The 22491-nt window shown below is 39.6% G+C and overlaps 1 protein-coding gene across 2 annotated transcripts in view; it reads right to left on the minus strand.

Moving 5' to 3' along the window:
* Positions 1 to 22491, minus strand: part of gria3b (glutamate receptor, ionotropic, AMPA 3b) — a 90183-nt gene that overhangs the window by 46658 nt on the left and 21034 nt on the right. For both annotated transcript variants that reach the window (XM_042418170.1, XM_042418171.1), the window contains exon 3: positions 19190 to 19429. In XM_042418170.1, coding sequence (XP_042274104.1) covers positions 19190 to 19429 — 240 coding nt within the window. The remainder of the gene's footprint in view (positions 1 to 19189; positions 19430 to 22491) is intronic.

The raw sequence follows: 22491 nt of genomic DNA on the forward strand, positions 1-22491 counted from the left end.
TTTGTGAGAAGTTGTTAATGAGATTGATTACTTTCTGCAGTGAGTTTTGCGGATCTTAAAGATAGAGTAAGATATTATCAGCATATAAATTAATTTTTTGTTCTACGTTTGCAACCTGAATTCATTTCATTTTATGGTTTTTTCAGATGGCACAAGCAAGGGGTTCGACGAAATAGCAAAAAGCAGGGGAGAGAGTGGGCATCTCTGTCTGGTGCCCCTATGCAGTGTGAACCTTTGTGATGTGATCCCATTAGTGGTGACAGTGGCCGTGGGTTTATTACATAGTGTTTTTATCCAGTGAATGAATGACTCTCCAAAACCGAGCTTTTGTAAAACAGTGAAAAGGGTTGGGGTCATTTTCAGGGGAATATAGATTGCTATAAAAAAATCGGAAAGTATAATTTACGGCTTGAGGAGATTGCATACAAATCCCTGCTGAATTCCTTACTGGTTTTTAAGAGTGATTGCTAGAAACATGCTTAATTTATTATTTTGTTTGTAATTCTTGTATCTCAGCTGTTGGAGAAGAAATTCAGTTTTTTTGTCAGTATATTATTTAGTTGAAATTTGATGGTTTGTTATTCCAAGTTTGCTCTGTGGGGTTTGTTGCATAGTTATCTGTTATTATTTTATGTTGTTTTCTAAGTTACTTTGTAGTTTTTTCTCTTGTTTTCTCTTATGAGAAGAGTATGAAATAATTTTCCCTCTAATTACCGTCTTACCTGTTTCCCATAGTAGTGTTGGAGAGGTATTTGGAGAGTTGTTCATTTCCATAAAGGATTCCCACTCCTCCCTGTTTAAGCTGTCAAACTGAGGATGTTTAAGTAGTAAAGCATTAAAGTGTGATGTAGGGCAGGATGTAACAGATGATTCAGTCTTCAGGGTGAGCTAATTATGATTGAGCTGATTTTGATGTCTAGGATATTTGGAGTGATAGAATTGCTGGATATGAAAAAGTGAATTTGTGAAAATGACTGATGTTGGAGAGAAAAGTAGGAATATTCTCTTGCAGTTACATTTTTAAACCTCCAGCTATCACCAAGACCAAAATCATCCATGTGCTCTTTTATTGTTATTGAGAATTGAGAAATTAAGAAATTCTTGAATTGACTGCAATGATTTGTTTATTGTTCAGATTGAGTACAGTGTTGAAATCACCTCCGATTATGGTTATTGAGTTAGAGGTGTGGTTGGTTATTTGTGAGAAAAATGTGCAATAGAATGAAGGGTCATCATTGTTGGGGCCACACAGGTTCGCAATAGTAAATGTTTGTTGTTGATTGAGGTACCGATTATAACATACTTTCCTTCTGGGTCTAATATTGAGTTATTGTGAGTAAGTGTATTCTTTTATGGATCAGAATGGCGACATCTCTTTGTTTATTGGTTTTGGAGGGTTTTAATGGAGCGATTTAGTAAGACTTTTTGTTGTTGAAGGAAAATCAATTGAAGAGTGTTTTATGTTATACTGCTTGAAATAATCATAGTGTAGTTGTAGACTTGTGGTACAGCTGTCCATCTATATAGAGACTGTCCACCACTATAAATGCTCTTATATTTTTCATTTGGTGTTCTTTCATGATTGGGTACAGGATTTTTCTCTGTTCATTTATTTCTCAGGGAAAATGATTGTTGTTCCTTTAAATTTTGTTCCTTTAAGTTCCTTCACCTTGCTTTTTATGAGTTCTTTGTGTTTATAATGTTTAGTCAGTTTTGCAGTTGTTCTATGAATGCGATGGTTTGCAGTATCTGAGGGAATTTTGAGCTGGGAGTGCATGAGGGTTTTGAACAGAACTTCTGGGTTGTCAGATGTGTTGTTTTCCGGTATGCCAGAGAATATCAGGTTGTCGCACATACTCCATGTCTGAGTGTCCAGCATGGGTTCTTTAATGTGCTTATTTTCGTTTGTCAGAATGTCCACTTGTTAAGTGAGGATTTCCACGGTGGTTTGGAGGGAGTTAGACTGCATGTCTTCTATTTTGGATTGAAGTGTAATGAGCAGGTCAAGTTTTCAGTTAATGGATTATAAAACACTGACCTCAATTTCATTTGTGAGCGGATCGTCCTTGTCTGTGGCAGAGTCTATTTTTTTCCCTTTGGCTGGGTTTGTTTTGTCATCTGAGGAGTTGGCTGGAGTTGCTGTGGAGGTATCAAGCATGTTGCACTGAGGGTTGTCTGATGGCCAGAACAACCCTTTTTGAACAGTAATTCATGCAACAATATATCAGTACAGCCCCAGAATATAAATATAGACCTGGGAATGTGCATTATACATCCCCTTTAATCTATTATTTTAAGTTAGTAAATTATATGTACAATTGTTCTCTTATACTATCAATTGATTCTGATCCCAGTTTATAGTTTTCATTGTGGTAGTAGTTGTTTGACTTGAGAGAAACATTTTTGTAAAAATCTTGTACTATATGCCATGTGGTGATGAGAGACTGCTACAACAATGACATCTCCATATCCAAACACAGCACAACACTGTTTCTGTTGGCTGCATGTTTGCAAGTCAGAGGTGAACAAAGATGAAGGTGTGTGTGTTTGGATCTGAATGCACTTTCTGAATATGTGAGGGGGGAACATGTTCAAGCTAAAACTGTGTGTAAAGTTGCTTGTTAATTTCAAACACACACACTTGAAACAACTCTGTACTTTGTGTAGCAGTGTATAAACTGCCGCATTGGGTAAAAACTCATGTATTTCTGCATTTTCCTTTAAATTTATATCAGAACATTGCAGAGTCTGCTATCAAATCCTGACGGAGCCTAATGACGCCCTGTGCGCTTATAAATCAGAGCTGTTGCGAATGAGATGTTGTGGCAGTGTAGAGTGCAGTGGCTGAGTGAGAGCTGCAGTCCTCTTCTTCGCCTGTGAACCGGATCTTAACAGGATGAGTTTTGAAGCGTCACCCGTGGCGGCTCAGCAGTAATTGAATTGAGTTGCATCTAATCTCATTGCCCAGCTCCTTTGGTTCCCTGCCTCTCATTAGGGTTTGGTGCAGAGTGTCACAGGCCTCCATCTCTCTCTCTCTCTCTTACTCACAACCCTTTTTCATATCTCGCAGCTGATCCAGGCTAACTAGACAAATCAGAGAAACCGTATTGCAAATTTCTCTAAGCATACACCTTGGCACCTTGACTGACAGTCCGCTTTAGAGACACAGCTATACTATTTGCTCACATTACACTGTATCATTACACTGTATCATCATTGGGATTACGCTAATCCACATCATTCCAAAATCTAATCTACTAATATGATCAAATAAATATAAATAAATAAGTCACCATCAGCTAAACTGCAGTACCCAATGAATAAAACAGAATCACAAACTACCAGCTGACAGCTAAGAGTGAGAAACGAATGGCACAAACAACACGATCTGAACTCATTCCCGAAGGATCAGAATCTAAAGCACACACATGAAAAAGAGGCTGTGGTCGTTGAGCCAAGTGTAAATGTGGCTGCTCTCCCCTCTAAACTTGCCAATCCTCTGGTAAATGAAGGTCTCTGGCGAGCAGCAACACCCTGCTGAGCACTGTCCAGGGTCTCAGAGGGCATCAAAGGGACTTGAATTGAAACCACAAAGATAATGGCTGTGACTCATAATTGTAGGATTGGCTTGATATCAAGTTTAACATTTGCAGAGAAAGATGGAAAGTGAGCTTTACATTTGTTGACACTGGCATATTTGTAATAGTAACACAGTGATTTCCCTGCTGCTGCATGTTGCTGAAATAGAATATTTCCTTATGTGGGCAGTTCCCTGAAATTACAAAAAACATATTATTGTAATGTTTTTTTTAATATCAGTCATTTCTAGTAGTGTCAAGCAATGGAGATATATTTGGTTTTACTTGTCCATGTTTGTCCAGGTTTTTTAGATGTCTGTCTCAAAAATGTAACTTAGAAAATTCCAGTTGTACTGGTGTGGAGGCAGAAATCTCAGAGACGGACATCTTCAAACATGGGCAAAAGAAAAAAAAAAAAAAAATCTCTTTTTTTCCAGCTAAGAGACACTGTCCGATGGGTATGGGTTAGGCATTAAAGGTTAGGTACTGTACATGTTTTTAAAGATTACATTTCTGACGTTTGTATTTATATTACAGTGGATCATATGCTGATACGATGAGGGGTGTAAGAGCCACTGAAGCATGTATTTGGTAAATTATTTATCATGTTATACATGTTTTGATATCACTGAAGTTAATTTAATATTTTTATGGATATTTTGAATAGTATATTGTAGATGAACTGTAGTAAAGTTAATTTTATATTTTGTATTATTTCCTTGTGTGATAAAATACAGGTAGCCTATATATATTTTCATTATTATAAGTGATCTATTGTGCATGTGTACGAAAGTTTATTAAAGACATGGTGGATCGAAACAAGCTTTTGTTATATTGTGTTAACAGCATATCATATATAATCGGACATCAAGTCAGAAATGGATGGACCCGTGTTATATCTTTTGAATAAGATTTGCATGTCCAAATGCTGGGATCAAAAAAACCCTGATTCAAATTTCATAATAATTAATTCATAGATTTAATGAAAATGAACAATTGTAAAAGTCATAAAAATAATTGCCTTCACCCCCGTGTGCTTCGACAGACACTCTTCATTAACTGCATCTCTATGTATGTACCAATTCATACATATTCCCAAAGATGCTTTGTCTCCATTGTCTTTTGAGGAAGCCAAAATAAATACTTACAATATTTAGGGCCTGGTGAGTGTTTGCCTCTGGGCTAAGTTATGCTCAGAGGGCTCTGAGGATCCCCCCAATGTTTGTGCAGTGGAGATCAAAATCCTGGGCTGGGAGATGAACAAGGCTTTATATTTCCTCTCATTAGTCATCTGGCATAGACCCACAGTTTGAATAAAATAGGCTGTGGTTTATATGACCTGTGCTCTTGACTTCTCTAGAAGAAATATACAGTTGCAACAACTCGGAGAAGTGCAATCAATGTCTGATGAATCTCTAAGTGCCTGTAAAAACATGGCAATTGAGTTGCCTTTAAAGGGAAGTGACAATTAAAAGGCGAAGAAAATAAAGACTGAAAAACAAGTCCATTCAACTTAAAGAAGGAAAAAAAAAATTACGTGTAGTATGTCAAAGCAGCTCAAGCGACAGTATGAGCTCCAGTTCTCCCTGCCCACGGAAGAAGGCAGCTTTAAACATTTATCCTGATGGTAGAGAAGGAGCATTCACCGTGAAGTGAATGCCAAAGTAGCCCAAAAGTGTATAGCCAAGGCTTTGATGTGGTGTTTACAGTAGGCCTATAACCAAAACAGTTTCACTGCCAAGTGTTGTCCTAATCAAAAAGACAGCGCATGTCAAATCAAACAGAAGCAGCATGCTGTCTGTATCTTTAGAAGTACATACATGCAGGAGGGAGGAGAGTAGCTCTTTTCCACTGTGAAAATCCACCCACAGACTTTTCAGAGCTTCTTCATCTCTCCTTGTCTGTCTTTGTTCCCTGGCGTCCCTCTCACACACACTACATACTGTGACATATCAGCCCATACACACACACACACACACACACACACACACACACAAACACACAGAGGGATTGATCAAGTGCTGCAAAGCTTCAGCTAAACAGCTGTAAATGAGGAAAAAATGACAAAAAGAGAGACTTACCTGTCATAAAAAAAAGTCCAAATATTATTTTACTATTGTGTTTACTCTTGTGAAAGACATATATGTTTTATTTGATGCTTCAACAAACAAACTGGCCCTGTGACATAGTGTAACATTAAAGCAATCAGACTATACTACGGCTGCTTGAAGCAAAGTCCAGGACATTTTGTTATAATGGAAAAAAAAGAAGCTCCCAGCAGTAATTTCATGGCTGCTGAAGCTAGCGGTGAGTAGGTGGTAAAATGGCTTTATTCCAGGTTCAGTTTAAAAAAGGACACTGAGAGATCATAGAGGTTTATTGTGTGCTTATTGTGACAGACGATGGCACTCATATCACTTTTTTTCAAGGCACAGGTACTCGACTTGTAGTTCTTCGAGGGGTTACTCAATTGCAAAGGTGGCTCCTGCAGGTTGAACTATCTGTATATTGGGTTGTCACTTTGCCAGTGATACCGGTTTATGTGTGCAAAATAGAAAGAGAGAGAAGTGTCAGTGATGCATAGCTTCATCCATATTTCTTTAATATTATTTTTCTTGTGCATTTTATGAGTCCTCTGATGTGCCCTTTCTTGTCTGCGTGTCCAAGCTGATTTATTCTCCTGATGCATGCATAATTTAGTTGTTATGAAGCCGGCGTGAAGGAGAGGGCCACTAAAGCACAAGAGGCGTGTGTGTGTGTGTGTGTGTGTAAAGTCTCAGCTGGGTGCAGCTGATGTGCCATTATAGTGGCTGTGATGAGACCACAAAGCCAAGGAAACAAGCTGCGGTCTATGATATAGACATGGTTGCAGTAGGGAGCTGGCATTCACACTTATTATCTCACATTGTGAGCGGAGAGTATAAATCAACAATTGTGGCTGACAATATTGCACTTGACAAGACATTATTTGTGTGAAATGTGTCAGAATGGCATAAAAATTACTCGTATAACAAATTGAAATGGAAAAAACAGCTGATGGTCTGCAGTCTCACAAGGAAAAATATTGCTTTGGTTTAGCAGACATACGCAGACCAATGGTGGTTAAAAGATAATATGCAAACTACAGAGACACTGCAGATGAAAACATGTCACAACACCTTCTTAACTGCTTATGTTGAAGCAAAAGCCATAGTCATTTGATGTCTGTCTTCATGTGTTTAATCACTGGAGTTTGGACTATGCTTAATAATATTTAGTAGTGCATCACATCACTTGTTTTGCTATGTTGTTTACAACAGTAAGAGCAATGCCAAAACACTACAATCAAATTAAAGGACAGACTTGATTGGGTTTGCCATCAAAGGCATCCAGGAGAGCAGCGGGAGGCATTTATTGTTTGACTCTTTTAGAAACAAAGGCAACTGTCTCTGGATAGCCAATTAGAGGGATTGCTGAAGAATAGGGAGCAAGGTTCGCTTTAGTTACAGAGTATCTGACTCTGCCCCCCACCCCCCTCCCCCCCATCTTTCTATCTTTCTATCTAGCCTGGCAGGAGCTAGAAGAGATGAGGCTAACTATGTGCAGTCATCCAATCCTCCCATTCACGAGCCTGTTGGCCCTGTTGGCACATCACTCTGCCAATTGTGCCAGGATGGAGTTATCTTGTATGCCCGTTTAACAGCTGATCAACAGTGTCTAAGGTGAGGTGTGAGGGTTAATACAAAGCCAAATGGTCTTTGATTGATGTATTCAACACAACATATAACTGCACATATCTCACACCCACTACACTCAGCATTTGAGCTGCTCCCATCTGGCTGTCGATTCAAGGCCCCAGCGACCAGCCAGAACATATACAAGAAGTCTTTTATTCCCTATGCCATGCAGGCATTGAACACAGACTGACTACATCAGGGAACACATGTTTTTATATAAGATTTGCTCTCTGGTATTATTGGTATTATCTGCTCTACCTGCCCATTTGCACTATTGTATGTTGTGTATGTTGCTCGTTTTTTAATGGTGTATTGTGCTATGTGTAGTGTATATATGTTTACTGTACTTTGGGAGAAGCCAAAGACAAATTTCCACAGAGGTGAGCATAAAGTCAATCTAATCTACTCTAATCTAATCTAAACATTATCAACTTTATAGATCATTTCTACTTATTAGCATGGTTGCAAATGATGTTATTACACAACTATTCACATGAGCAGCCATGCTGGAGGTAACCACATGTGCAGTCTCGACATACTTTAATATAATTTGCGATATTTACCTGAAACACCTGTTTATCAAGCCCATGTATGATGATGATCAGGCCCTGTTCTATGAGGGTGCAAAAGTTCTGCACCCTTAATTTAATATTTTGCACCCTCAGTTGAAATTTGAATAATAAATGTGTTGTCATTTAATTTTGAGTGGTGAGTGGGAACTCTCACTCAGCAAGACTGCGATCAACATTGCGCAGGTCTGCAACTGCATCAGTCTGCGTCCACAGCTGCAGACACCAAGGCAGATCATGGAGATAACAGTAACGTTACCAGCAACAAAGTCGTTATAAAGACTCCAGCCAAAGTTAACCTAGCCATCTCAAATTTAGCACCTACCACCAGCTCACTCCCACCGCCTGACTTGCCCTCACCCCTTGGCCCGAAACTTCAACAAGTAGCAGATGACCTCAGTTAAGAAGAGTCTGTGCACGTGTGTCTAAATAAATGCCCAGCTTGTCTATGCAGTGGGGCAAGACATTTGTTTTGTAGCTAATGGTTTAAAAAAGTTAAAGGCTAAAATCTTCCTGCAAAAACGACGCCATATTTTGCTACACTTGTAGAAATTTTGGGTCAAATGGCAATGCAGATGTTACAACAATTGGCGTCATGCTCTGGTGCGTAATAAGGTACTGGGAGGGCAAGCAAAGAGCATATGAAATCAATGGCATTGTGGAAGGAGTGATGTATAGAGATGCAAATGAGATTTACACACTTGTCAATGTAGCACAGCTTGAAAGAAATTTTTCATGTGGTACACATTAAAAGTGGATGGCACCAAAGACCCCACTGGATATGAAAATATCTCGACTGTGCTTCACTATGTGGATAAGAGTAACAGTGTGAAAGAGAGACTTTAAGCGATGGAAACTAGTAAACAATGTGATGCCAAGTCTCAGGTTCTCAGAGGGTTCTCAGCCAGTGTTATGATGGGGCAAGTATCATATTTGAGGTACATGGAGGGATGCAGAAAGTCTTACAGGAAGAATTACAGAGAGAAGTGCCTTATGTGCACTGTTTTAATCACCAACTGTACCTGGTAATAGTGCATGCCATGTCATCTGAGAACAAATTGGAGAACTTTTTCAGTGTATGTAACTCTCTCTACAAGTACTTCAGGAAACCTACTGTAGCTGCACTCTACACAGGAGAGAAGTTGAAACGGTTGCTTGATCAACAGTGGACTGGCCACCTGGCCACAGTGACAGTGATCATGAATTCCTTTAACAACATTCTCCACCTGCTTCATGAGATCGAAGGCACCCAAACCAGTAGTAGAGAGGTTCGAACTGAGGCCACAGGGCTTTTGAAGGCCATTACCCAGCCCAGCTTTCAGTTCATTGCCTGTATGGCACATCAAATATTGAGTTTGCTGGATCCCCCCAACACTCTACTCCAAGCACAAGCCACTGACCTCTACACTGGTGTCAGACTGGTCCAAAGTACCCTGGCATGTGTGGAGGAACGAGATGCAACAGTCAGTTTGACACACTCTGAGAGAAATTCACAAAAGAGAGAGAGACCAGAGAACTTCCTGCAGCCCCTCCACAGAAACGACAAAGAGAAATTAGTCACTTGAGAGACTATGTGGTCGATACAACAGTTGGTCAGAAAGAAGTGGGAGAGTAGACAAATTGTAAAAGACGGTATTTCAGTACCCTGGATGCTGTAGTGGGAGAAATGTCAGTGAGATTCAGTGACACCCACCCAGGGAGCAAATATTTCATGGATGCAAACAAAGTGAGACCACTGCTGGACTTAACAGGGACAGAGTTTGAGGAAGCTGAGCTTGTTGTGGTGCAGTGGTTTCTGCTGGATGAAATGACTCAATCAGATAAAAACTGGACAACAAAGGACATTTTGAGAAGATACTTCAACGTCTCTGGAAGCTATGCCTATTGTGACAGAAACACTGAAGCTCAGCTTTAGTGTTGAAGTATCAACAGCAACATGTGAAAATTAATTCTCAACATTGAAGAATGTGCTCAGTGAACACTGAAAGAGCATGCTGCACAAAAGAAAAGCTCATCCTATTCAGCTTGCAGTTGAGACAGACCTTACCAAAAAGTTCACTGGAGAATGGAAAGAGAGACTGCTGAGAAAATTCAACACAATTTCAAAGAGACTGCGGCTCTTCTGAATGAGGGCAAGAACAAATTTTTGTGTATCACTTTGTGATTTTATTGCTGTTGTTGGCCTTTTATGGTAAGTTTTATGTTCATAATTACATGATTCTGTAGCCTATACCATCAGTAAGTTGTAGTTGTTATTGATCAAGTAATGCTATTAAACCACTGAGTGGGGAATGCCTAGTTTATCTATTTAAAATCTAATCCTGTCTTACTGTATATGTATACATAATAATATTGCGTATTATGGGCTTAGTTTAACCTTTGCCATCGCTGTTCAGTAAGGGTCCTGTGCTGGCTGGTCTGTGGTGCCACTGCCACCATCTTGGAGGCTCCTACAGGATTGTCTCCACTCCATGAAGTCTGCACCTTTTGCTGCCTCTTCCTTTGAGCCTTTTGCTGGCCATATTCTGCCCTACGCTTGATATCACTGCTGACATCCACTAGCACAGCCCCTCCTCTGTCTCTCTCTCTATGTCTCTGCTATTGGAGAGCTCGCTCATAAGCAAGTGTGCAGTCCTGCCTCGTCTTCAGTTGTGTGTGTGGTGCAGTGGAGCAGATGGAGAAGGAAAGGAAGAGGGAGAGACAGAGGCAGAGATGAGAGAAGGGGAAAAGAGCATGGTAGACAGCTGAAAAGGGAACTGTTACCCGTGAAACGAAGGACGGAAGATGACTGAATTATACAGTGGCATGTTTATTGAGGAGACAAAATAGAATAAACCTAAGACTTTGCTATGGCACGTGACAGCACACAAAATTCAAAAGTCTTAGCACCTTGGTGAGCTGAAGCTATGATGTTTTTCTAAGATGTTTTTTCTACAGGACTGGAGGCAACCTGAGCCTCTTAAATGTGACATATTTAGATACCTTTGAGGCTTTTTCTGTGTCTATGCTACATACTGTTTAATCTTAAATCTTAATGTTGTTAATTTCTGTGCTTTTTTGACACCTCTATGTAACCTTTTATGGTTTAGATAATTGTATTCTCATCATATGGTCAAAATATTTCAGTAAAGCACTTGGAATACACTTGAAATGTTCTTACTTGGATGGTTTCAAAACATAAAAATCATGTCAAAAAGCATATCACTTCAGTTATGTAGTTTAACAAATTTTCTATTAACTCAATGTCATTTTAGCATGGCCCAAATAATATTTTTTATAAAATTAATCAAGAGAGAAAACAAATTCAGAATAACTGTGTGTTAATTTTGGGCCATTGAAAAATCTACTGATTTATAACAGTAAACTGATATAATTTCAATTCTACTGCCACTTGTTGGAAGGTTTGTGCATCAGCAGTCATTTTGTAAGATGCTTTGGGCCTGATAAACTACTGTATTGGTAGTCTATGTGACGCTCACAAAAACAAAGGGATTTTATGAGTTAATTCATATACAAATAAGTTATTTTCTGTTTGTCTTAAAAGGAGAACAAAGAGAAATTTGGGACCACCACAGTAGTATTGTTCAGGTTGTCCATTTTATGTCCTGTTATGCTCTTTTATGTCAGTAGGAGATAGTATTTAGTCGTGATTTCTCTGGGGACTTAAGTTTGAAGGTACTTTTGCCTTTTCCCTCTGACGCATAAAGTGAACTGTTGCTGAAAAGGAACAACATACTGTCTTACTTTTTCCTGCGGTGTTCAAGCATAACCTGTTCATTGGGGACCACACTCAGGGCCTGTAACACCTACATTATTTTTCATTACCTGCAATATAGCAACTAGTGCACCCCACTAATTTCAGATGCACCATAAGTCATTTTGTTCTGGAACCGGGACTGACTATGATGCACATTTTCAGAATTTATTTTAATTGCACTATTAATTTGATGAGCAAAAAGACTTGATATCTGCAGGTACCAATGCTATTTAGAATAGAAATTACAACCCTACACAGACAGAGCTGTTAATGAAATAGCCAAAAAAAATGAAATTGAAATATAGATTTGGTCCATCAATTACTTACACAATGAAAATCAAATAAATTTAAAGACTGTTAAAGGGGACCTATTTGACCATTTCCAGCTCTGGGACTCCACTATAGTAGCTTTGCATGATTCATAGTCCAAAAATCTCCTTATTTAACTTATACCGGCTCTTTCTGCATCCCCTCAGTTCAGCCTCTGTCTCTCAACAGGCAGTCTTAGCTCCTGTCTCTTTAAGGCCCCCTCCCGATGAACCCTCTCTGTTCTTATTGGCCAGCTTTCTGGAAGCCTGCTGAGGGGTAGCCATATCAGAATCGTTTTAAGTTACTGCTGATGTAAACCCAACATTTCCTACTTGACTGCTTCATATTAAAACCTTTTAAATGACTAAATAATGGGAGACTTTTATTGTGACGAATTTACAGGAAATGAAATGTGTTCCTCACCAAATTAGCAGAGCTTTGTTAACGGGGCTAAAAACCAGTAGACAGAACAAGATATGGAGATATTTGGAGCTCTTTTTTCAGCAGATCAGTTAGAAATAATACAGGGAGGAATAGTACAAGCAGAAACAGCCACAGTGATGATGTTTGATGAAGAGCTGCAGACAACCAGCACACTTCCAACAGGTAAAATACTTTTTTTACTTTGCCCTGCTGTGTAATGGAAAAACACTCACAGCGTGCCAGCTCAACTCACAGCTCAGCGCGACTACCCCCAAAACAATGGAAAAATGCAAATGACCATATAAAGAAATCGTCGGCTTGTGCTGAAAGTAGAAAAAACTATTGGAAACCAAGTGTTCAGAGCAGTCTGAAGCCAGTGCTTTTTGCTCACGAGGATTACTTCTACAAATGTTTACCTCATTATTTGACACTTGCCCACATTTAATATGAACATCCAACACTGTAACATTATATATGACTGAAAATAAGGAAAAGCATAATAGGTCCCCTTTAAGATGTTTTATTCCTAATACCTGATAAATAGGAAGAGAAGTTTAACTAACTTGAATGAGTGCACTGCATTGAGTGATACACATTAGCTGAACATTAGCCTTTCAAAACAAAAACAAAAGTCACCTACAGTATAGTGCTGTATCTGAATTTCCTGAAAGGCTCTAATCAATTATGGACATACTGTCTAGACTACACTGGTGCTACATGTTCTACAGATCACACAGGCAGCATGAGCATGTCCTCTGTCAGTGTCACACTGGTTCCACTCAGTCGTTTCTGTCACATGCAGTCAAGATCTTCTGACTGAGGAAGCCAGACCCTCAATACAAAAAAGGAACTTAAAAAGGACCCTTAAAAAAAAAAAAAGGTAATGAATACTGTGAATTCTAGTAAATTTGCTGACAGCAAACATGTAAAATTGTCTGCCTAAAAAACATAATGTGTCTGGTCAAAGATTTTGTGTTGAATGATTAAAATGTGTACTAAGTTATTTTTAAACAGAACAGTAATGCATTATTTAAAAAGAAAAGAAAAAAAAACGTCATTCAGTGTAAAAGGATACAGGTTGCAGTGTGAAGGGGCAACCTTTTAAGTTGTGTACACGGTAGTTTTGGTTACAATTTAAAAATTTCTGTTCTGCAACTGCAAAAAATCTTGAGTGTTATCAGACATTTAATTTGTGAGCTAAATGAACAAATGACAGTATATCAGTATGATAAGAGGTTTCATACTGTACCTCATGCATAGGCAACTATCTGCTCTAATTGGCTTTGTTACCTTTTTAGTACATTACCTTTTTATTTACACTTACAATTACATACTGCAACTACATATTTGGTAACTGGAAAAAGAATGGATATTATATTTGCAGATATTTGCATAATTGCTTTTTTCCATGGTGGACAGATTTAATTTAATTTTAATCAGCTGATTTAGGTTTAAAAACAACAGAAACTTATCATTGCTTCTACTGTGAGAAATCCCAATGATCCTGTTTGATATGGATTTAGGTTCAGACTGTTGTCTGGGAGACAGATGCCTGAGTGATAATGAAGGAAGCGAGTAACTTCTTTAAGAAAGTAAATTGAGGACAGCTGTGGTCTAGTTAAATGCCTTCCCGTTTTAAGCACTGCCATTGCTTGCTTGTCAAAACAATAATATTTACATTTTTAAAACCTTTTTCGATATATCTGACAAAGTCACTTAAATAAATACTGTAAGCATGTCTACATATACAGTTTAGAGACCATATAGGGGGTCTGAATTTGCACATATTTGCATGTTAAAATGATAATAAGCTGTTCCCATCATAGTTATAAATACTGCAGCAACCTCTAATGATCAATACATGTACATGCAATTTATTGTTCCACATAAGTTTGTTGAATTGACTCAGCTGCAGTTGGGGTCATTGAAAATATTGACAGAGTGAATGAAAGAAATGCCCTGGAGATATTTTTGCTGAATGCTGGAATACAGCTTCCACCTGACAGATTTTTGTTCAAAGAGCATTTGACTTCCTGGTGCTATAATGAGGCTATGACATAAAACACTATTTCAACTGTAGTTTCACCTGTCAGCAGTTAAATGATAAAAGTAAATAGCGTTGTGCTTTCTGTGCAGCCGCTATGTGTTGGATCGTTTTCCTCCTAACTGTATCACATTCAGAATATTGATTGGTAGAGGAAGGTGATGGAAGAAGACGGCAGGAGGCCCAGCATTGTTCTTAATATGTCATCAACGCCATGGTGTGGCGATGAATATTGTGAGATGGGCTCAAATCCTGTTGCTCACAACAACATCATGGATTTAAAGAGGTGGCAGCTTCATGTCTTACCACAAAATATCACTGGCATTGCTCTCTCCAGAATGATATTCACAAAATATCAATGTAAAATATAAGTGCTTTCACACTGCTTTTCACAACTTGTGAAAACATCTTTACTCTTTCTTTATCCTTTTGACCTTCCATTGACTAACTAGCTTTACCCTGCAGTACAAAAACAAAGCTTCTACTTCATTTCCATGTCATCTACATGGATCATGAACTGGTGGAGATGCTGACTTTTTGTCTGGGACATGCAGCTTTAGCTTCAGTCTTTTAGTACGATATCATGTGTAGCTATCAAGTGCATATTTAAGACCCGTTTGCTTCCAGTTTTAAAACGAGTCAGCTGAAAACATCAAAAAGTCAGACAGAGACAGAATTTTCAACCAATGGAGCAAGCGTTAGCAAAATTAGCTATTTAGCTACAGCTGATAAAATCAGCCAGTTATAGTTGTCATTTTAGCCAACAAAATTAATAGTCGCTGGCTAGAAATTAAAGCCTGCTTTTCTTTGCTTCTGTCTGAAATTGAGGACCCATTGTTTTAAAAAATACTCACAAAATAATAAAAAAGAATTCTGAGAGGTAAATATGCCATCATTATCACTGTAAAATATCTATGTTATTACAGTAAGCTTGACAGGTTTAGCAAAAGTGACTAAGGCAAGTGGTTCTTGGTGAACAAATAGCACTGATGTTCCAGTTAAGGATTAACAGATCCTGAGAATTCAAAGTTCTTTTCAGCTGTCAAATTCATGTCAATTTGTTTTTCCCAATTTAACAACTTTGCTGTATTTACAGAGGAAAAGGCTGTGACTGCTGTAGCACCACAGTCACAGTGACATGCCGCAAGAAGGGACATAAAAGAACGGTAAAAACATATAGGAATTGGTATAGAGGGTTAGACTGAGAGAAAGAAAGAGAGAGCGACTCATAAATCAAGTAGAGGTGAGATTGCTGAATCAGGGTTGATTGTGCCTGGGAGAGACAATAAAGCCTGCAATCATCTGTCTCTGCTGCACAGACCTGGCAATTATCTGCCCATACCTGACCGCCAGAACAGAAAGGGCAAGATCCATCTACCTTCACCCTATACAGCTCCAGTTTTTTAAAGGGGAAATTCAACTGCTGATGCAAAGTGAAAGCATAGGGGAAAAAAAAAACTACATTCACTGTTGGAGAACTAAAAATCGGGAACATGGAGGATTTGGTTGAGGGGGATTGTCAGTAGTTTTTCCCAGCCATATGTGATGGTGATTTTTGGGAGAAGAATGAGCGGTAATATCTTTCATCTCACTCTACGCACACATTGTATAAACCATACACACACACACACATAAGGTACCCTGTCAATATATTACCTCAGACAAAAGAAGAGTAGCCCCTCATTAAGCTGGTATAACACCGCCTACAGAGGCTCCATTTGCTTGCAGTGCAGTTCCTTCATCATAACGTCTGCTTTCAAACAGCTGTCTGATATTGGCATTTAGGGTACAAATTTTCCTCCATTTCCCTCCAATACATCTGAGCCTGACGCATATGGACCATCACTCTGCAACTGAAAGCACTGCACTAAGGCCTAAAAGCATTTTTTGCCAGCCCAATAACAGAACAAAATGAATAGTGTGGTTGTAATTAATCTTTTCTATTGACTGAATAAAACCTCTAGATGGAACTCAACTAGTGAATGCTTTTTTTCAGTAGCGCTGTGTTTTCCCTCCCTAATAGGAGAGTTTGTAGAATAATTGCAAAGTTGCTTCCAGTATTGTGGATGATCAATGCTTTTATCAAACACAAATGAAAAGGCGAAAAGGCACTCAAGAAAATAATACATTGCAACAGGTGCTCTGTGTCTCACGTCATGAGCAGAGAGTCATTTGTTATTTTGGTTTGTTTATTTCACTGTTTATTACTGCAAAATCAGAAGTCTCTCAGAACCACCTGCATACAAGGCTGAATTACATATTTTTGATCTTTGTCAGTTGTTTATGTTAAGATTATTTACATTTAAGATCAGAGATCACCCACTGACTGTTCTCAGAGTGTCTGTTAAGCTCTGTTTTTTGCCCCAAAATCATTGACTCTAGGATGGCAATGTCTGCGTAAAGGTTGGCTGGTCGTTCCACCACTTTGGTCGAGACTGAAATATCAACAACTATTCGATGGATTGCCATGAAACTTTGTACAGACAGTTATGGTCCCCAGAGGATAAAGTCTACTGTCTTTGGTAATCCCCTGACTTTTCCTCTGCTACTACCATGATGCTGACATTTTTGTTTCTTAGTGAAATGTCTTGACAACTATTGGATAGATTGCTATTTAATGTAGCACACACATCCATGGTGGCCAGTTGGTGAGTTCTATTGACTTTATATCTATTGCCACCATGAGGAGAAGTTTTTAATTGGTCTGAAACTTTGGCAAAATACCTTCAAAACTAATCCCATTCCCATTAGCCTTAGCTGTACTTTGTGCTTCATGTTGACTTGCACAATGTCACACGCTAATCTAAGATAGTGAATATGGTAAACATTATACCTGCTGACAATGGACTCTTTGTCTTGCTCAGACAATACTAACACAAGAGAATCAAAGAATAGTTAAATAACTCAAATCTGATTTATCGCCTGAATACAGACGAAAGAAGTTGTCGGTAAATTTTCTTTTGCTTCAGAGTGAGAGGGAAAAAAAAAAAACATATACCCTTGAAGACTATTTTCCCTTGTCGACTATTTTCCCTTGTCACTCCTCCTGGTTTAGCCAGCAGTCAGTGTCCATATTGCCAGGGGAGCTGCACTACCTGATAAGCGGAGGTAGAGGCTCTCTGACACATCTGTCTGCTTGATGAGCCAAGTGTCAAAGCCCCCCAAAGTGCTGGATGGAGTGCATCAATAAACGACTTTAATCCCCTCCTGGGGCCAATGTCCTCCCACTAATAAGGGATCGTCTTACACCACTGGCAGTAAGGAGAGAGGTAAAAGTGGCTTGGCATGGGCTCCTGCATGGGGATGTACTTTACACAGGGAATTGTCTGTACACACATAACAGGCTGTAAATCACACGTGCCTGCTGTTGCCTTAATTGCTGGACTGGATTGGTGTTTTGTTTCCTCCTCCTCCTCCTCACTTTCCCTCCCTCTGTTGCCCTCTGCCCATCTTCTCTCTCTTAAAAGTAAATGTCTGTTTGTCATAGCTCTGTCTCTCTAACACCTCTTCTGTTTTCGTATTTCAGGCTCTTTTCCCCACCTCCGCTGTGCATCCAACTCTGCCCCAGACAGTCTCGCTTGCCAGACAGAAGAGGAAAAGCAGAGGGATGGGGACTGGTAGCTGGGCACTATTGGTTGTGCTGAAGGACGTGTGGGTTGCTAGCATCCGCAGGGAAGATCCAATGAGTGTTCTAGTCAGAGTGACCCTAATTAACCACGTATTATCTGCAGGCTGTGTGGAGGATTAAGGCCCTTAGCTCTGGACCCTGCAGGCCTGGAGACCCAAAGACAGAGGACTCTGCGCTCACACTTCATATTCTGCCTCAAAGCAACAAACAGAGAGTGGTGGGGGCGTGAGGCTGGACCAGAAAAAAAAAAGAACCAAACAGAGCAGAGAGCATGCTGCAAAAAAGACAGGTTGCTTGAAGCATATCTGCAGGTCAGGACCTTTCTATAATGAGCAAATAAACATAGCAAATCCAAGCTGCTGTGTACAGTGCGGGAGGAGTACGCAGCCACCCTTTTTGGCACCCTCATATTGTTCCTGTTCAAAGAGGAAGACATAATTTGGCTTTGTCTGTCATATCCTGAACATATCCTTCTCTCCTGCCTAGGTGCTGTATGAGCAAATTGTAGTTTCTGTAGGAGGCGGGGATCATTACTCTATTGTGAGATAATGAGCTCATTTTCTCGTTTGACATTAGAAATCCCAGAAATGAACACTTCGACATGTTGACAGGTCGTCATACATGCGGCGCACTGCGCATTAAACCAGTGTCTATTGTCAACAAGGCAATACAATCTGGGAACTACACAAAACCCACATTGATGCAACACAATAAGCAGCCCCCACAGGCAGGCAGAGACTCTGATTTCTGCGGAAAACATTTTAGTAGCAGCTGTGACATACCTCATTTCAGATGAAAGACGAGCCAATATCAACAACATGATTAAACAGAAGATTAACTGACAGAAACCACCCAACTGTTTGACGGATCCAAAGGTTAGAGCTCATAAGACATGCCATTTCTTTAAGTGCTAATGTGTTATTACAAGTGTTAAAAGCTACTTGTGAATACGTTTCAGATTTACATAACACCAAACTACTGTATAAAATAGTGCAGTGTTAACAGTTCAAGCATTTACAGGGCTTTCTGAAAGTATTACAGGGTAAACCTATCCTCCGCTAACCCCAGTGTGCAGTTGCTATTCTGAGTCACTGTAACATTTCCTGTGGTTTCACACTGTAATTCAAGCTTGAAGTCCTGACTCAAATCCTGCGCTGTCACCTACCTCGTTCTGTGTCGTAGAGGTAGACAAACTTCTGCCACTTGTAGTGGGAGAGCAGGCTGAGGACAGCACCCCGGAGGGCGGGGCGCATCTGGATGACAAACTGCACCTCATTGTCGGTGGGGTAACTGGGTGTGACGAAGGAGGTGTGCAGAGCGCCGCAGAACGAGGTCAAGGTGTTCATGGACTTCTTGTCGTAGAATCCGAAGATGGCGTACACTCCGCGGGAGAACTGGGAGCAAACTGCAAGGAGATCAGAGGGCAAGAGGACATGAGTGTTAAGATGTGAGTCAGCAAAACACGAGTGTGCACGTTCACAAATGTGTGTCTCATCACTTTAGGTAGTAGATCGATCGGGTTGTTTGACCTGCCACTAATGGGCAATTAAGGGTTCATATGACTCTAAATGACCCCCAATGCACTTGATAAAGCATTGACAGTATATCCTGGGACATAAAATAAATTAAAATATAAGATGTTAGTCATGTATCTTGTCTGATCATTAGTAGGTTTGCTTTCTTATTCTTTGATAAGATGGTTCCTGATTTTAATGAATATTTTTCTAATTTTATTTAGGCAAATTATAGCTCTTTGTGTTGAGATATTTAACATATAACAAATTTAGCTTTTTTGGTTAAATGAAAAAAAAGGGTTTTGGATAAACTTGCTTATATTCCTTGAAGTGAGGCATCAAAAAGTAATGTCTTGGTAATCTTGGTAAAGAAACTTGTATCAGCACTTGTTTGAAGACATTTAATTTCAAAAGAAATTATGCTAGAGCTGCAACAATGAGTCGATTAACCCAATCATCACCTGAAATGAAAATTAATTGGCAATTATTTTGATAATCAATTAAACTGTAAACTGTAAAAGCCAAAAAAAAATGCCAAACATCACCTTTTTCCGGCTTATTAATAGTGAGGATTTGCTGCCTTTCTTTGTCTTTTGTGATAGTAAACTGAAACTGTTTGAGTTTTGGACTGTTGGTCAGACAAAACTAGCAATATGATGGCCTCTCCAAAATTGTGATGGGCTTTCTTCACTATTTTCTTATATTTTATATCCCACATAATGAATCAATTAATGAAGAAAATAATCTAAAGATAAATCAATGATGAAAATCGTTACTTGCAGACCTAAATGATACCAAGCCCTCTTGATCCCAACATAAACATTTACACCTGGTATTAACATTTAATCTTTACATCTGAATAACTCACCTACAGAAAAAAAACTGAGAATATACGAAAGGACACCATGCACTGCATCAGAGAGTGAATGAATCTGGTGATGTCTGGCTCACATTTTCACAGGATGTTGGTAAAAATCCCTGACGTGTATATGCGTGTGTGTGTTTGTTTGTGTTTGCGTTGGTAGGAAAGTGGCTGCCAAATAATAGAAACATTACGCCATTCACCAAAGGTCTCCAGCTCCCAACAGGAGCTCCCACCAGTTATCGCCTTGTTCCCTCGTCCACAGTGAACGACTCTCTGCAGCACTCGCAGCTGCACCATCGCCGCTTCAGTTACCTCCTACGAAAGAGCTGAAGAAGACAACTCTTTCTGCCTGGAGTGAAAAGTGAACACGGTTTCCCTTTCAATGATCTTATACCCACAAGATTTGTTTTTTGACAACGTCAGTTTCGGCGACGTACGTGATATCTTTGTGTAGTGTGAATGACAGAGGAGATCTGGGCACAATAAGGACAGAAAGCAAACAAAAAGGCATAGATTGACTGTATATCGATAAAGATCACATTCTAACACAAGATTGAACTGCAAGGTCCACTCTTAAGGGGAAAAAAAAAAAAAAACGACAAGTAATCACAGCCCTGCACAAAAACTAGACTGTTCAGTGAAATTGCTATTTGAAGCGACAGTTACATCAATCATTTGAATATTTTTCACTGTAACAAATCTATAACAACCACTTTGGGGAATGAACATCTCAGCAATACAAGCATTTTTTTTTTTTTTTTTTTAAAATCTGCATGTGCATCTGATGACACTTCTTGAGAGGCAAAAAACATTTCCATTTGTTTGTGTATTCATCATGCACTCTAGTGGGACAGCGTAAATTGTCAGGCAGAGCGACTTCCATTCAGTCAGAAGCCATTAATGTGTAAACTAATATTCAGAGCTACAGGTGTGTTTTGCCTTCCTACCCTATCATGAATGGCTGTTCACTTATTCTGATTGACTCTGAAGTGTTCCTGCTGGGTAATCAAGCATTCTTAACATCTGTAAACACTTTGAATATTCCAGCACAATGGTTGGATGACAGGAAGGACGGCTCTATCCGATCTCATGTAATAGCTACTGTCTGTTAAATATTTGTTTCTGATTGGCTGACGGCTATCCATTCGAGCCCGTTTCTCACAGTTTAAATATTGCTCTAAGTGAAGATTCTCCGCATTCTCCGAGGTTATTGATGCCGAACTGGAAACAATTCATCACCGACATGACAGTTTGTGTTTTGTACGTTCATCCTAATCAAGCACAAGATGCAATCACAAACACATACGCACACACAACACCCTTTTTTTTTTTTTCTTATTTTCTGCCCATGAGAATTCATCTGTCTTTGTGAAGAACTGTGTTACAGTATGCGCAAAGCTTTCTGATACTCAGAGGACAACATGACAGTGCTCACGTACAGTATTTGGCTCTTAAGCACAACTGCTGCGTGAATGAGAGATCTAGTCACTGGTGGGATTTGCCTCATCCTTTTTAATTCAATTCCCTCCCTATCTGTCCTGGTACAGACACCTCTCCCAAGGTATAAGCATCCATTCTCAGCAAGCACACAAACAGGCAGGCTCACATGCACAGAGATGTTCACATACAAACATGCACACACATACACACAAACACACACACAACACAGCTTCTTGATAAGTAAATCAACAGATGGACAGCAGTATTGTGGGTAAGTGCTGCAGGGTGAGTGGTGCAATCTCCCACACTGAATGGGAGCCAGTAGGAGTTCCAGCCCTCGACGAGGCCCAGTTTTCTCTGCACTCCCTCTTAATTTGGGCCAGTACTGACACAGAACCTATCCTAGGGGAGCAGATCTGGCAGCCTCTTTCTCTCTGCTCAGCTGTCCTCTGATTATTATGAGCTTTGAGCAAGCCTGGGCTTCAGTAACAAATATGTCCTCCCATCCTCCCCGCACACACGCCCCATCTCGCTCCCTGCCCTCGCCTTTTGTTCTCTCATCTTGCCCCTGTTAGTGATGCAGTGTCTTTGCGCTGCACCCTTTTCTGTGTTGCCACCTTATTGTAGTGTACAGGTTCGTGTGTTCCA

Source organism: Thunnus maccoyii, chromosome 8 (assembly GCF_910596095.1).
Source record: "Thunnus maccoyii chromosome 8, fThuMac1.1, whole genome shotgun sequence".
In the NCBI taxonomy this organism is placed as follows: Eukaryota; Metazoa; Chordata; class Actinopteri; order Scombriformes; family Scombridae; genus Thunnus; species Thunnus maccoyii.